Raw genomic sequence first — 17,330 nt, 5'->3', positions numbered from 1 at the left:
GTTGTAAGATAAGGTCGTTTCTTGGTCTCTTAGCTTGGCATTCCTGAAAAAAAGAAATAAATCCAAACGAATGCTAGCGTTTAATGTGTTGATATTGATTCTGGAAGATGGTACAGTGAAATCTCTTTGAGGTGATTCTTCAAGGGACCGTCAGCTTTGAGAGATACTCATGTTCAGAAAAACTAATTAAGGTGTTGCTGTGAAGTATCCCAGAATCCAAGGGCAAAACATGCCATCCTTAGACGAATAATTTTATGAACTATCATCAAAAAATTCAATAGAGAGACATTGCTGTATACAGATTTCGAGCAAATGAAGCAAACACTTATAACGGGGCCCTTTCCGTTTGAAGTTCGTAGGCTGAAATTTCAGCCTGTCAGCTGTTTGCATTATATAGCAGTTTTCAAGCAGCTATTTATGTGAGTATAATATACAGGTGGCCCAGGGTGTATAAATTTAGAAGGCTGATTTTTACCGCTTCTGCTTCTGAATAAAAAATTTAAGCGTGATTTGTGTATTCGTCAAGCCTGTTTGAGCAAAAAATTTCACCCAAATTTGATTATTAAATACAGCCTATGAGACCACCTGGACTACATACACTTTGATTCCAGATTCCACCACCTGATCTCCTTAATGCACCTTGGGATAAATGTAAACAACACCGTGTTTTCGAGCAGGTACTCGAATCTAATTCTAGCTTTGTGGCTAGAATAATCTAGACTGAAAATTGCAGGCTAGTTTTTTGTGTGGTTTTGTATGGAGTGTTTACATGATTTCAGCCTCCAACTGTCAAACTCCATACAAAAAACTAACTAGAATCGTGAAGGCTCCCAATATCTGCTGTTAGTATTATGATTTTCAGCAAGAATTTAAGGGTAAAATGAAATATTCATAAATTAATATAAATTTGTTGTTTTATAATTCTATTCACATGATCTATTTAGTGTTCTTTTTACACAAAAAATGTTATGTGCAAATTTATGTGCAGATTTTACCCTTGTGAGTGATTTTTCTTCAAAATTCACAAAAATCTGAGGGAAAATATAAAAAAAAAAAAACATTGAAAGAGAAAGCCTGTAATAAAAATTAATGAATTTATTGTTATTGCTCTACTTGTGCGTTCAACTGAATGAATTCTATTTAATGTTATGAACGAGTTTTGTATGATTTTTGAATCGCACCCAACGACCACCTCGATATGAATCGCACTTTTGCTTGTGTCTGCGCGATGTTTTGCAAACAATCATGCTCACAAGTTATTTATGTTTCCTAATGATTTATTATGTTGCACTGCCCATACAAAAAAGCACACACACACACATACACACACAAACAAACAAACATTAATTTCGCATCGCTGTTTATTGCTCCACTGGTTCGATGGGCCAAGGGGCAGAAGTACCGGCAGATGCGTTTGATGGATTGGCCGGTCATCTTCGTCCGCACAGGCTCACAGGCAGGACCCACCGCTAACACACATGTTACTTGTGCAGTGTACGTGATTGTACTCCCCGTTTTGCACAGAAACAAACAGTGCAGCAGATTCAACGATTCCCCTCACTTTTGGGCAAACCATTGGGGGGGGGGGCTTTTTGGTCTCAACATTGTATGCGCTGGTTTTGGTGATCGATTTTATGCCCTTTTATGAGGTGGTTACTGCTTTCGCTGCTGCCTTTGTCTTTTGGCATTCAAGAAGGAGCGCAAAGGAGATTCACAGGGTTTCTCGATCACAATACTAAAAGTAATTCAATTGTAATGCATTTGACGATCAAATGATCTGCGATCTGCGGTTACTTCTGGATCTGCATGCAGCAAACAGTATACAATGTTGACGATAACCATTTGCCGAGGTTGGGCAGAGAACCCCTGCAAATATCTGCTGTGCTGCAATTGGCACTATGTGTCGTTGGTGCACTTTTGCAAGCACGCGTTGCATCATCGATCATGTGGAGGGGACGGATGAACGCTTCCAAAACGATGGCATAATAAGGCACGAAACTAATTTCTTCCTCCTTCCACTCGAGCCAAAGGGGAAAAGAAACAAAAAAAAAACAAAACACAATAATAAAATAAGTGCTGCTCAGAATTATTATTTCACAAAATTCCAGCGTCCTTCTCATTCTCTTGATCTCTCACTCTCTCTTTCTTTAACTTCTTCATCATCCGGAGGGAATTGTTTTCTCGGGCGCAAGCAAATCCCTGTGGCACGGGATCCTTCCCAAACCCAATGACATTTCCAAACAAACTCAAAAAGCGCTCTCTGATAGAGCGAAAGTGTTTTCAGCTGTTTTTCGTCGTCTGTGTTGGCTGTGGCTGTTGATTCCTTTTTTTTGCATTCCAAGCTTATCGTTTCGTCTCACACACACATGAGCACATTTATTCTACTCTAGTGCTCGCCTCGGAGTGGAATGATAAATTTTGGCACATAAATTAGAGAACAAAATTTCGCTCTAAAGGTAGAAGACACACACGGGCAGCATTTTTTGTTGCTGTTGTTTTTCGCCGGTTTGCCGCCATCCACCAGGAGCGTTGGTGACATTTCCATGTGCGCTGTTGCCATGCGACGTGGGGTCAGCCGGCCGGTTGTGGCCGGTTGTTACCGGACTCTCGGCTGGGAGATCGCCAACCGTCTGCAAGTAATACAAAATAGAACCAAAATCCAGCAGCCGAGAGCAGCCCGTGTGTTTCGTGCGTCCGGGTGTGTTCGGAGTTTGTGTGTTGGAATTCCGTGGAAGGACGGGGTGCGGTAAGGTGGAAACGGGAAAACTCACGACCCCACCGGTCACCGGTGAAATGAGACTATTTTTCGTTGCCGACACCTTGCCGACGCACCCTTGGAACACGTTACGGTGGCGGAAAGTGGCAAAGGCGGGACGAAAACCCAAAACCAGCGAGTGATAATATTTTATCGTTAACGAGCTTCCCGAGCACTCGCGTGCACGTTCTGTGTTTTGTGTCCCCTCCCCCCCCCCCCTCCCCCCTCCCCTCCACTCCCCTCGAGCCCGTGTAGTGATGATGAAGAAAACAAACCGCGCGATCGCGCGCCGATAGACAGGAATGAGCTTTGGCTGGCTGACTGTGCAGACTGATGTGCAGAGCGGGAGAGTGTGGCAACAGAACCACATTCCGAGCAACCATTGGGCGGTTTTGGAGCGCTCCGGTTCCAGCTCGGTTGCGGCAGATGATTTAACGATGACACGATGTGGGCCTAGCGCGTGCCGAATGCAATATTTTCATAAAAAAATAAAGGCCGCGATCACGACGACGACGTAGCGGGGCGCGAAAAATTATTGCAAATATGACAAACAAATCAGGAGCCGGCAAGCCTACACGTGTGACACTACTGGCGGATGTGTACAATGTGTGTGTGTGCGTGGAGTGGAGTTGGAGAGATTTATCACACCATACACCCCCCTCCATACACCTAAACCACCCCTTCGGGGCAAGTATTCTTCCGGCTCCGGGAGGGTGTCGGTGGTTGTCACCTTCCCAACGATCATCGGTTTTGTTTTTATGTTTTTTTTTTGGGTTGCCATTTCGTGAGTGAGTATTTTATGATTATGTTTTAACTTCCACACTGTTGTGGTTGTGATGTTGCTAATGTCCGCCTGCCCGCGCTCGTGCGGCCCGTGCGGGTGTAGATTGCCGTGTAGCTTCGACCGCACTCTCGGACTCGGCTAATTTATGATAAACATCTCCATAAAAGCGATAAAAAATCGAATATCTCTTGCACACCCGTCCGTACCGGTTTTGTCGGAGGCAGGCAGGCAGGCAGACGGTGGAGGAAGACGACGTGTTATTCAATAAGCTGTTTTTTTTTGGAGAAGGAAGAATTCCCGCCTTATCAGTGAAGGTGGAGTAGCATTCCTGTGCAAATTAGCGCTAGCCTTAATCGGATCGAGCGACCTTTTGACCCCGTAAAAAGGCCAATTTATGCTAGTTCCAGCAGCGATATAAAGGATACATCCGACAGGTGTGTTTGTGACGCTTTGGACAATGGACAGTTTGAACCTCTCAGTACGATCCTCGCTGATCACTCGAACTGGTGATTGACTGATTATAAAATCATTACCACAATATTTCCATTACGCGATTATTGGCATTCAAAATCGAGGCAAACGGGTGCAGGCTTCTCTGGGTCGTTAATTTTATTTTAAGTTGTAAAAATAACCCCCGCTTCCCGCTTGCTAAAAAGCTGATCCTTTAAGTAGATTGAGACTTTTATATAGTTTGCATCTTTTTTCTTGTTGTTGTTGTTAAGAAGTTTGCCGCATTCTTTTGGCCGTTTTGCTGCACGAAGTTTGTTGCACGATCGATTCGCAGATGCCGCTTTATTGTTGGGTTTTCTTTTTTCCTTTTTTTGGTAGAGCCTTAAATTCCTAAATACCATTTCCACCCCCAAACGGTCGTGTCCTGCGCTCCCTTGGCTCCGTTGGCTGGGCAGTTTTGGGTGGATTTATTTTTTATGTTTTTCATATTTAATCAGCATATCAAATCAATGCGCGCCGATTTGTGTCTGCAGACCCCGGTGTCTTCGAGCACCGTGTGCGGTCGTGGTAGGGAAACCGCACCGACAGAAGACTCGAATCGTCCAGGCTAGCTGCCCTGGAACGAGCCTCCATCGCAGATCGAAGTTGTGGTTTTGTAATGGGGGGTTTTTTTGCTTTGCGGTGGGTGCTTTTAAGTCCGGGGAATTGCCCGCAAGCGGGTAGGATGTTGTTACATTTTATGTTATTTGTTTTGCTTTGCTGCTCACTCCCTAAGTAGATTAAGTGGGCAGTGTGGTCGTGAAGCGAAGGAGGGGGCGACCATGGAGCGACACGCAAATAGAGCCATCAGCTGAAGGTCGTTGCGCTGTGCCGGGCCCAACTGGAATGGGATAGAGATGTCTTAAGGGATGATTTTGAAGTTGATCTTCATGATCTTCTTCAGTTCAGAAGTTTAAGGGTTAGTTGTGAAGTTTTAAGGGAATTTTTATAATATTTGTGAAATATATTCACTAAAGTGCTGGATTGTGATATTAGCTTAGTATAAATTGATGAGAATGAGAAGAGTGCACCTTAATCGCCGGTCTGTTTGCAACTGTGTATTCGTTTGTCCCATAGTTCATTACATAATTCATTACAAAGTTCATTCTTGTAGTTCGAGCAGTTCATTTCATGCAGTCCAAATTAGTCTAGTAGTTTTATCTATATCCTATGGTTTAGTTCCTTCTAATTCGTATGTGTTTTCTTATTTGAATTCATATTCGAAATATTAATGTTAAGCCAAAATCCAACAATATTTTTAACAAAACAACTGATAATTGGCTATAAAACAAAAGTAATATTTACTACATTGCATCCTGATTAACCACCCTCAGTTTTTACAGTCAGCAAAGTCTCATCCTCAGTATCCCTTGGCAGTGATCTTATCAATACCCATACATTGTATGAAAGGTTCGATCCACTCACGGTTGGAAAATTGTGCTCATCGGCGCACTGATTACAGTCATATTGAAGCGAACGTGCCCCCACCACTGAAAGCTCTTCCTTCCGTATTATCGTGGTTGGATTATCCGAAACGCCCCATGGTCCACCATCAGCTACAGTCCCACCGATTCCGATGGTCCATTGTGAAAGCCGGTCCGCTTGGCGCTCCCCTTGGGGGAAGCACCACTGTGAGTGGTGGTCGAACGTGAAACATGCAATTAAGATATAAAGTAAAATCTCTTTCTGTTCTGCCTCCTCCTGTTTCCTCCTGCTTCCCCACCTGGTACGGGGCCGTGTCGAGACCCAGGTGGAATGTTTCTTCACTGTATTTCCTCCCTCCACTCTGCTCCCTTCCTGCGAGGGGTGGGTAACAGATTGAAAGGGCAGACTCCGTAATAGAGCCCTCTTCCACCCTTCTCCTCTCCTCAGCCGTCATCCCTTAGCCACACAATGCCACATAATAAAATAAGCGCAGCTCGAGCAGAACGAATAAAACAAACGGTTTGGAAAAGCATGTAACTAACCGTTTTCTTTAGCCAACTTTGGCCGGGCCGGGGGTTTGATGGTGGCGTTTTGTTTCTTGTTTTTTTTTTTTTGGTTTGTTTGTTTGTTGCCTGTACTTTGCCTGTGTCGTCCGTTCCGAGTGTCCGTTGCTGGACGTAGAACACCCCACCCGGTACTGACAGTTCACGTGTGTTGTTTGCCGTTTGCGCCCTTCCTTTAATGGCGCTGGCTCCTCGTGTGTGCTAGCCTCCCCCAGGAAGAAGAAGGGGGTGGGGAAGGGACAGAACACAAGGGAACAGAACATGGGAAGGGACAGAACAAAATCCGCAGTCTGCGCTGTCGGTGGTCTGCGCTGATGCGTTACTCACGACATCTCGTCCTGCGTTTCACCGCCTGAACTGCCTGAACTGCCCACCGAAAAGGTTCGAAGAGACAGGTTGACCGGGTACGACGGTGGGACTTGTTTCGTTCGGGTGCAACCACTGCCCTCACTTCCCTCCACTTCCCTGGTTTGTCGCTGGATGTCGGTCGGTGAAATGTTCCCGGGAAGAGCTCGCCTTCCCGCTTCTTGATTGGGAGTCCATTCATTTCGGCAGGCTCGTGGGGCCCACGGATGGGCTTCAATGTTCTCCGGGGGTTTGTTTTTTTTGTTGTTAGTGTTTCACTCTATTGTTTTAAGCAGTCAATAAAATACCGAAAACGGTTGACCTACCGCCTCGTTTTGGCCAGTGGAAGAGGGAAGCAAAGGATTAAAGCAACAATCCACGAGCAACGAAAACGGAAGAAAAAAGACAGCTTAGCGCACATGAAACATATTTCAAAGTGTTCGCATGCAACGGTTCGCCAGATCGAACACGGGGATGGGGAATCCGCCACACGCGTAAAGGCAGTTTCAGGTGGTCTTGTTGAAAGGAATTGAAATAGTTTTTATTTGCCTTTTCCTGTTGTGGGGTTTTTTTGTGTGTACCGTTTTGTTTGAGATTCGCTTTGTGCAATTCTTCCAGAATGCCTCCCTGGAAGGCTGGTAGGTCCGATCGCGACACCGCCCTTTTGCATCCGATCGGTGATCCTCAATGGTTTGTGTTGATCTCTTCAATATTTGCACGCTGCTGTAGGTAGAATCTGCAATGTTTGGAAGGTTTTAGGTGTATTCTACACACATTTCTTGCGTGGAGTACCTTCGGAAGCCTTTGGTAGACCGGAAAGATGGCGTCAGTTGGGCCAAAATACGTGAGGATCCAACTTCATGATCATAGACCTTAACCTACTAATTGCAATTCTTGCAAACTTATTGAAAACTTGCAAACTAAAAGTTCAATTTGCTCACTTCCTGCAGAATACTTCCGAATGCCATGCTTGGTGGGTCCTTTCTCAAGACCGCTTTTTGCGTCGATCGGTGACCGTCAATTACTGTTTTGAAGGTGTCACTTGAGCCAAAACGCTTGAAGAACCAACTCCAACATCACAGACATGAAGTCAGGTTTTGCCCTTGTTTTGAGCAATTATTGCATTTCCTTCAGAATTTCTCAGAATGGCTCATTGGTAGTCTAGTAGGTGCTTTCTTGAGACCACTGTTTGCGTCAATTGGTGATCCTCAATGTTACAGAGATCATATTGTGAAGATCACATCAACATCTGTGGACTGTTCGAAGGTAGAATTTGCAATTTTGCAAAAGATTTTCGAGCATTCTGCACAGATTTTCTATGTGGAGTAGCTTAGGAAGTGTCATTTGTTAGCCAAAGCACTTGAAGATCCAACTCCAAGATCACATACCGTATCCCACTAAGTCAAACCCAAACAAGGGGAAGGCATTCGAAAAGTTCAAGTCCACATCCCGCGCAACAATGTAGCGCGCTCTTGAACCAGCCGTGTCGTGATCTTGTGCGACATAATCCCCCTAGTTTGGTAGTCTTAAGGAAGTCCGCCGGTTTCGGAGCAGGTTGGAAGTACTTGCAGCAGCAGCAGCAGCAGCAGCAGCAGCAAACACATTCCTCCAGTGTGGCCTGGCTTTCTCCAAATCCCGACCCGCGGGCGGGCAGTTGTAATACCACCAACGACCGTGTGCGTACTTGTGTGTAGGCTGGTAGTTATGGGCCCGTAGACTTCCTGCTTGTAGGCAAAATGTCAAATTGTTTCGTCTCGAAATTCCAGCCCCGGAATCGCCTCGCCATTACCTTGACCAAATCTGTCAGCACGCGTTACCAACGCGCTCGGAAACGGGGGAGGGCGGATTCAAGTGCGCGCCACCGGCGTCGATTATAAAATCGATTTAAATTAGATGAAGATTGATTAACTGCTCTCCGGTGCTTTGGTGCGGGGCCGGCTCTGGCATCTGTGACACCTACGCAACGATCCTGAGACGCGCCAGGCGCGCGCGCGCACAGACACTCAATAACAACTTGAAGCCGGAGACGTCGACGGCGGGTTAGATGTTTAGCATATTTTCTGATTCAATTCCGTGTGACATTGAACTTGTCGGTCCAGAAGGGGAGGAGAGCAACACTCCATCCAAGCAACACGTGCCCCTTCTTTTCCCACTGTTCCCCTATTAACGGTGACCTTTTTTTGCTTGCTTGCTTGCTTGCGCGGGGCACAGACACACAAGGCCTACTTCGTTGTAGGTCGATCCCGTACCGTTCGTTTTGTGTCGAGTCGAGTTTCATGCTTTAGCCTTCCCTTTTCTTCTCTCTCTCTCTATTTGCAGGTTGCCGACTGAACGGACAGAAGGTGCTTGGGGAGGCGACACTCAGCGAGGATCCGTGCGTGAAGTGTACGTGCAGCGGGCACAAGCTGACCTGCACGAAGCGCTCCTGTCCGGTGCTGCAGTGCCCACTGTCCAAGCAGATCCGCACGCCGGGCGAATGCTGTCCGCGGTGTAACGACCGGCGGGAGGAAATCCATCGCGGCTCGCCGATGTGCATCCTTGGCAAGGCGGTTCACTTCCCGGGCAAACCGTACCATGGAGATCAGTGCTCGAACTGTACCTGCCAGAATGGGACGTCCGTGTGCGAGAAGAGCACCTGCCCGATACTGGAGTGTGCGCTGGAGGATCAGCAACGGGAGCCGGGCGAATGCTGCCCGTCCTGTCCGATGCCGGCCGAGTTCCGGAGCACTTGTGCTGCGGCAGGGAAGGTTTACCAGGTGAGTGACAGTGGAGTGGAGATGAATCAGCAAGACACTTTACTCACTTTGAATTCTCAAATTTCTCTTCCCCGAACAACCGCTCCAGAACAACGAAACCTGGAGCCTGAACGCGTGCACGTCCTGCGAGTGCCGGGCGGGCGAGGTCCGCTGCGCCAACATCCAGTGTCCGAAGAAAAAGTGTGGCCCGAACGAGACGCTCCTCTCCGTGTCGGGCGAATGCTGCCCGCGGTGCGTCGAAAGCCCGGCCGTCTGTACCGTGTTCGGCGATCCGCACTACAAAACGTTCGACGGGAACTTTTACAGCTTCCAGGGCTCGTGCAAGTACCAGCTGACGGCGGACTGCGTCGGCCACACGTTCTCGATACGCGTCACGAACGACGCGCGGCTGACGAAGTACTCCTCCTGGACGAAGACGGTCACGCTCAAGCTGGAGGGCGTGAAGGTGAACCTGGGCCATCGGATGCGCGTGAAGGTGAACGGGACGCGGGTCGAGCCACCGTACCGGTTGAACCAAACGCTCGACATCCATCGCAGCGCGGACGGCACGGAGGTGATCGTGGAGACGGCGCTGGGCGTGAAGCTGTCCTGGGACGGGCTAAACTTCATCCAGGTGCAGGTGCCGACCGCGTACAAGGGCAAACTGTGCGGGCTGTGCGGTAACTACAACAGCATCTTCCGGGACGATCTGTTCACCCGGGCCGGCCTCAACATGACGCACAACGTGTGGCGCTTTGCCCGATCGTGGGCCGTCGGCGGCCCGAAGGCGTGTACGCGCCAGCGCAAGAAGGAGCTGGCCGCCCGCCATCCGCAGTGCAAAACGAAGAAGCTGTACCCGCTGTGCAAGCCGCTCCGGACGGCGGAAGTGTTCGGCCGGTGCAACTCGCTGCTCAACCCGGACAACTACTTCGCGTCCTGCAAGTTCGACATGTGCGAGTGTCCGCATCGGCAGTGCTACTGCGACAGTATGGCGGCGTACGCGCACGAGTGCGTCCGGCAGGGCGTCCAGCTGCCCGACTGGCGCACGCTGACCGGGTGCAGCCGCAATGCGTCCGGTTTGCTGCCACCGGCAGCCCGAGCAGGCGGTGGACCATTGCTGCTGCTCGAGCCGAACGCGATCGATGCCGGCATCTTGCAGCAGCTGCCGGGTGGCAACAGCATACGGCGCCATCCGAAGCGATTGCGCCGGCCGAAGCTGATCGAGCCGAGGGAGCAGCAGGGGCTGGAGCTGGATCTGCCGCTACATCTCACGCACGACCGGAAGCATCACAAGCTGCTGCATCATCCACTGTACCGGAAGCAGCAGTTGCAGCAGCAGCAGCAGCAGCAGCAGCAAAAGCAACAGCAAAACAACATCCCATTGCAACCGATCAGTGGCAATCGTCGGACACCGCCACCACTGCAGCGTTAAGGTCCCTCCCTAGAGTGCATCCTTGGGTCGTCTCCCTTCCTGAACTTCACCCTCCCCTCGGTTTGCTCTGGAAGCGAACACAGGGTGGTCAATCTGATCTGCAACAACTCCTCATGCCATACATCAACCCCAGTATATTCCACCCCATCCATTCATCCCTCATTCTATCTCTCTCTCTCTCTCTCTGTCTCTGTCTCTCTCTCTACTCACATTGCCGAAGCAGAAGAAAATGCTCCCTCCCCCCTCTCCTCCCCCCCGCAATTCTCGCTTGTGTTGTATTGCACCTTTACTTTAATACTGTGTAGCAGGATCGTTTAGGATTATTTGTTTGCTTGCTAAGGTCCGTAGGTTAATTTCCGTCAGGCACACCCGGCCTCTTCTGGGGGTGTTTTTTGTACATATTAGTTAACTGCAGGGGAAAATGTGTTGTTGTGTGTGTGAAAAATCTGGCCCCCGGCCCCGTTTTGCTCTCCTCTCCCTCCCCGCAGTGTTTTACACCGAAGAAAGTAGAAGAAAATGGGGGAAAATAATAGGACGATGATGAATCTGCGCGAGTAACATGTATAATCTCACTTAACAAAACAGAACGAAAAAAGGGAATTAATGTGTGTGTGTGTGTGTGTGTGTGTGTGTGTGTGTGTGTGTGTGTGTGTGTGTGTGTGTGTGTGTGTGTGTGTGTTTGTATGAATGTTTGTATGTATGGAAGAGTGCAACGACCAAAACCAATCCAAGCAAACACAGTCCTTAACCGGCCTCAAACAGGCAACCTACAAAACGGTTGCCAGAGCAACCCAAAAAAGGGGAGCATTTAGGGAGCTTATTCGTCCCTTTTTTACTTTTTTTAATTTTCGTATTGATTAGTGGAAAAAAGGGAATGGAGAGGAAATACGGAGAGTGTAGGAAGCGGGGGCTGGAAGTCTTCTATTTTTAAGTACAAAAAAAAGTCACCGACCGCTGCGAGGTGGTGATTTAGAATGGTTTTGCCTTTCTGGTTCGGAATTACACCACTTTAAATCTTTTTTTTGTAATGGTTTTTATTCTATATTCTGGAAACATTCTATATAGAAGCCTCTTTTTATGGTTTTTCATAATTAGTAGCATTTTTCAGTTTGTCCTTGTGCCTTCCAACCTTTGTTTTATCTTCTTCTTCGAATCGCGCCTAGCTTAGTAATTTTATTATCTTAGTATGTAATTGTATTTTATTTCATATTAAACTCATCCTAGCGAAACATTCAGCCCCAAGTTTTGTGAAAGGTTGCTAAGCGCCTATTACTACGATTAAGAATGCTAACTTGTAAACTTCTTATTCTCGTGACAGTTCATCAGTATTTATTTTTTGCTTGTTTTTAAACTGTCCATACACACACATACACATAACCGTTACGTTCATCGCTCAACATCCTTTTATCTTGGCTCGTCTCGCTTTTCCGACGATATTGCTATGATTTTGGAAAAGTTAATTTCACCTTAACTCCCTTCCTTCGCCACCCTGCACCCAGCACACCTGCATTGTGTTTATCGCTTGCGTACGTGTTTAGTCTGGCCATTATTTGGCACCGGAAGTTTATCTTGTCCCCTTGAGGCGGGCCACTCCTCCTCCTCGTAGAAAGAATCGACCGCATCAAGCGCCCGCATGCTGGGAAGGAAATGTTTAGCCAGCGATTTTGGAATAGCGAGAGCTACTTGGATGCGAAAATGAGGTGTGCGCGTGTGAAAAAAAAAGGAAAAAAAATCTCAACATTCCATCATTGACCGTTGCCATGGGATTTTTTTTCTCTTGCATTTTCTGTAGTGTTTTGGTTTTGCTTTGTGCCAACACAATCCTTTGCTGATACTTAATTTGATACTTAATTTGCTGCGCTGCGCATCATGCTTTTGCGTAAAGGGCGTTGAGTTTGACGAGGCGCAAAAAATGATTACTTAAGCCAATCTCGCTGAGCTAGTGGGGGCCGAGCTGAAAGGATGCTGAAAGGATGAACGGGCCGGTTAGAAGTAGTTAAGGTACGACTTTATTAAACTAAAATTAAAGAAACAATAAATAAACACAAACAAGGCCACAAACCAACTCTCCAGTGAAAATGATACTAAACTGTTCTAGGTGTAAACTGCTTTAGGTAAGGAGGTTTAAGGAAGGATGAAGAAGGCAAGAGCAAAGAAGATACAATAGAAAGATAGAAGCGAAAGGGAGCGTGAAAAAAGGTAAAAGCTAGAGGTGAATGCTGGCAATGAAGCGGAGCGTGAAAAAATATGTGATCTCGTGAGTGAATTAGTTAATTGAATTTGAACAAAACCGTGGCGTGCGAAAGATGGGTGAACGAAATGGGTGAAATGCAACAAAAAAAAAAAATCGAATGAGAATGTGTTGCGTACGTGTGTTGTGGGTTGTAAGGGAGAAAATGGTTATTAAAAGGATTTCGAAAAAAAAACGAAGTTACTCAAATTTTCATGCGTAGGTAATGGTGTTAAAATTGGCAAAATGTAGGGAAGAGACGAGTGAGTTCGATTTAAAAAGAAAAATTAAATGAGAAGAGCAAACATGTTAAACGTGCAACGCACAAATACACGCACCCATAAATGCAAAACTTTTACAACGATTGAACTGGTGATCGATGATTTGTTTTTAAAGTATCTCTAATGGTTCCTACATACATACCAACATTGCACACCGAAACACACACACACAAACACACACACAAACACGGAGCCAAGCGGCGGCTACAAGCGCGTAGGAGCAACACTACACACATCGATACACATTCATGCTTACACTCAAAAATCAAAAAGTTACGGAACAAAAACTAGGCTTAAGAAGCGAGCAGTGTAAGCAGGTTAAGCCTAATGAACTAATGGAAAAAAACACACATACAAATGCGTAAAGATTAATCTAATTTATTGTACAGACTCGAAGTTAGCGAAGAAGCTAAATTTAATGAAACAGTCTCCTTCCCTCCCCCCCTCCCCCCTCCAAATCACCGTTGATCCGGTATTTGTTTCCTCGTGTTTTGCCAAAACCAGCATAGGAAAATGCTGCCCCGAGGCAATGATAAACTGCCCCGACACCGAGGAGGGCGCTCTTGTGCGTGTTGTGAGTGAAAATGACCAACCAGTAATAAAATACAGTGTATGTGACAAAATCATGTTTGTTGTTGTATTATCTATGCTTTTTTTTATTTTTGTATTTATATCACATTTTTCCCACGTAATATAAATTACACATACTGACTAGCATCCTTTCAATTCTGCTCAAACGAAAAGAAAGAGCTCGTACCTTATGCTGCATGGGCACAAACGTCTCATTCAAATGAAACGAAGTTAGCGCCATCTATGAGTGAGAATGTGAGAATGTAGCCGCACGTCATCTATCTTTCGCTTTCGCTACTACTCTGTGACTATGCAATGAAATGCTTTAGCGCCTGGTGGTATGCAATTTTTATAACAAACTCAAATGTATGTTTTTAACCAACATCTTACCCAGTGAATTACAAAAAAATTAACCATTTATCATGAAGAAATACTTACTTATTTGCATTATTAAATCAATATTTCTTTCTTAATACCAGGTACACACAAAAAGAAAACCTTTCAATGTTCATTCTCCTCCTGTGGTTCATTTTATTTTTTCTTCTGCATTTTTTTCCCTCTTTCTCGTTTCCACCGTACAGTTGATAGCAGTTTTTAGTAATAGTATTCTTTACATAACTACGAAGACGAGATATGAGATATGTATGGGTTTGCTTGCAATTTGTTTCCTTTTACTTTACTGTTTTCTGATACTTTCGCTAGAATGTTTCGTGTATGCTTTCCTTCACTTCTTTCCTGCTTCTGTATATGATGTGATCATCGGTTGAGTAAGGTAATGAGGAGATGTACCGAAAGCATGCGTTCGAATCGCTATAGGATGGAAGAAATGAATGTTCGCATCGCAATAGGTTGTTGAAACTATTTTACAGTTTTCATACAGGCATTGTCGAATACTTTGCTCACTGTTTTTGTTTGTTTTGTTTTTTTTGTGCTGTACACGGGTTCTGCAGTTATTTGCGTTCGGGCTTGTTAATGCTTAACAGGTGTTGTTTTTTTAGTTTTCATTAAACAACTTCGAAGCAAAACCATAAAGTGAAACACGAAGGTTTGGAGAGTATAGCGTTTCGGTATCGTTCCTTCTTCTAGCTTTGCCATTTGGTTTTGAATTTTCATTTTCCTTCCTTTTGATTCACGACAACGAGTAAAGAGACAAGAAGTTAAGCTTAAGTTAGCAGTCAGAAGTCAATCTGTGTGTGTGTGTGTGTCTATGGGTTCGTGTTTAATCTCGTTTGAAACGGTCAAGCGTTCGTCCAAGTGCTCTTTTAAACTTTTGTACACCAAAACAGCACAATTAACGCCTCAATTAACGGAACTAATATGAGAGGGGTAAATATAAGGGGAAACTCTGTATATTCTATTGAAAAATACGACTTAAAAACATATGTTTTAAAATACATTGTAGCATCCATTAGAACGACTCATATACTCTTCTAACCCGCGAACGAAATTCAAGCAAACAGGTAAATAGAATGGCTTTCATACATCTAAAAAAACCCAACCAACGCCCCAAGCTGTCGGTTTGGTAGTGATTGTAACAAGTGATTGAACAAGTACAGAGCATACGCACAGAGCAAACGAAAGCAAAACGCTTCACTGTGTATGGAGTGTGTGATTTCTCGCTTCTCATTCCGCGCGTTGCCGGTTTAACGGGCCTCATTTTGCTTATAAATTATGTATCCACCACCACATGCACCTGATATGTACTGATTTTATAAACTCAACGCCATTAACCATCATCTCACAACGTGTGTTAATTAATCTGTTTGTTAGTATGCTTCTCTCTCTTTCTTTTTTGTCTACAAACAAACGCCTTAACGCAACAATATATTTAAATCCAACAGGATATGCTTTGGACCTCCAGAAACAGAACATGCATTCACCAGACGCGGGATTTTGTTCTCCCTTTTTTTTTTTGTTTACTGCTTGCTTGGTTTCGTTTTTCGTTAAAGATTTGATTTCTTTTTGTTGTAAAAATTGTGCTATTCATTGCTTTTCCATTGCATTTTATTGGGTACGCCGTAATTGAAAAATTCCTAATTCTGATAAAGGGGCGGGGGGGGGGGAGAGGTTTCACGGAAACATGCCTTATTGCTGAAACTGAAACACAACGCGGTGTTTGGGCTTTTTAGTTTCTATTGGTTTTTTGCTCTTCTATCGTCTTTTTATCGTTACTCCCCGTTTGCCCCCTTGTTTGTTTTACTTAAAGCATACTTGCTTAACGTTTTGTTCAATTTTGCAATAAACCAACGCCTACTTGTACAGTGTAGTGAGTGTTCCGCTGCCAATCGGTTCCAATCTTACACACACACACACACACTATCGCACACCACCACCATCACCCTTTTGGCCCTAATTATATTCAATATGAATATGAATTCAATCACAATAATGTACAAAAAGGTGTGTTGCATCACATTTCAACATTCGCTGAAGCTGATGTGTCCTGTCATGTCGGTGTGTGTTTGTTTGTGTTTGTTTGGTTGATTGGTTTTTCGTCATTTCTTTTTGTTCGTCTTATGCTTTCTCTTCTGTTTTATATTGTTTCCGTTTTTCTTTTTCAAACACATTTCCACGCATTTAACAGATATCGTTCAACTTTGTGTGTCTGTGGTCTTTAGTCGTTTTTTGGTTGTTTTTGTTTGCGTTCTAATTTTTTCTATTAAATTTCTCTTCTTACAATACCAACGAAACAATCAAACATGTTCATTTTTCTATTACCATTCTCTGTCCTTCCTTGTTTTCTCTCGTTCTCACAGTTTTTAACCCTAACTACTGATCAGTTTTCCATTTTGCTTGCTTTCTTCATCGTCTCCATCGCTTGAATGTGAGCTTAAATAAATCGTTACACTAAACGCTAACGTGTCATTCATGCGGTTGTTTTTTCTTCTCTTTTCTCTTCTTTTCTTAAGCTATACATCGATTTTCTCTTTGTCTGAACAAGCTTAAACGTTTAACAAACGTTAAACGCACGACACTTCTTATGGCTCAATACTGTGTTATAGTGTGTATATATACTTATATGTGTATATGTACAGGCGTTTTCTTCTTTCCATTTGATAGAAAGCTAAATCATTTGGTTTGGTTTTGATATGTCTGTGTTGTTTGTTTTGTTTTGTTTTGTTCGTTCGTTTGCCGCTATTTGGTTTGCTTTATGATATGTTTTCGTTTCCATTTTTGAAAGTTTTCTTTTCCTTTTCTTTTTCTTCCTCTTCTTCTTCCTCCAATCATTTTCAGATATAGTATCACCTGCAACGAATCATCTTTTGGATCCGTTTTCTACGATTTCTCTGAATGATATGTATTACAAGGTTGCACGTTGTTTGCTTTGGAACTTTCACAAAACAAAAGTCATTTCATGCGAATTCCGAACCACATCTGCACATCTAGTCTTGTCTTATAATCCTAAAGCGATTTCTTAAAGTTTAGTGATAGTAGGTTAAATTTTCGGTTGCTTGACGTCTTTCTTTTTTTTTGTTTTGTTTTGTTGGGAGGGAATTTCGAAACAACGCGCTTGTATCTTTTGCATCATTGCGGCCACACTATCATTACTAGCACAGTGAAAGTTTTGTGAAAATGTTTGAAGAGTTACATCAGTTAATTACAACATCCAAAAATAGCGTTTATCGTGTTTTAGTTTTTGTTTCGTTTTTTTTTACAGCTCCACCATCGTAACAGCAGCAACAAAGCAGATAATTGTGGTGATTGTTTTGCTTCCGAAATT

The 17,330-nt window shown here is 44.6% G+C and overlaps 1 protein-coding gene across 4 annotated transcripts in view; it reads left to right on the top strand.

Moving 5' to 3' along the window:
• Positions 1-13,665, top strand: part of LOC121592512 (BMP-binding endothelial regulator protein) — a 69,531-nt gene extending 55,866 nt beyond the window's left edge. For all 4 annotated transcript variants that reach the window (XM_041914010.1, XM_041914011.1, XM_041914014.1 and 1 more), the window contains exons 7-8: positions 8,681-9,117; positions 9,206-13,665. In XM_041914010.1, the coding sequence (XP_041769944.1) occupies positions 8,681-9,117; positions 9,206-10,528 (1,760 nt within the window). In that variant the 3' untranslated portion in view covers positions 10,529-13,665. The remainder of the gene's footprint in view (positions 1-8,680; positions 9,118-9,205) is intronic.
• The last annotated feature ends 3,665 nt before the right edge of the window (positions 13,666-17,330 follow it).

This window comes from Anopheles merus, chromosome 2L, assembly GCF_017562075.2.
Source record: "Anopheles merus strain MAF chromosome 2L, AmerM5.1, whole genome shotgun sequence".
Lineage (NCBI taxonomy): Eukaryota > Metazoa > Arthropoda > Insecta > Diptera > Culicidae > Anopheles > Anopheles merus.
This window is presented reverse-complemented; position numbering and strand designations above follow the sequence as displayed.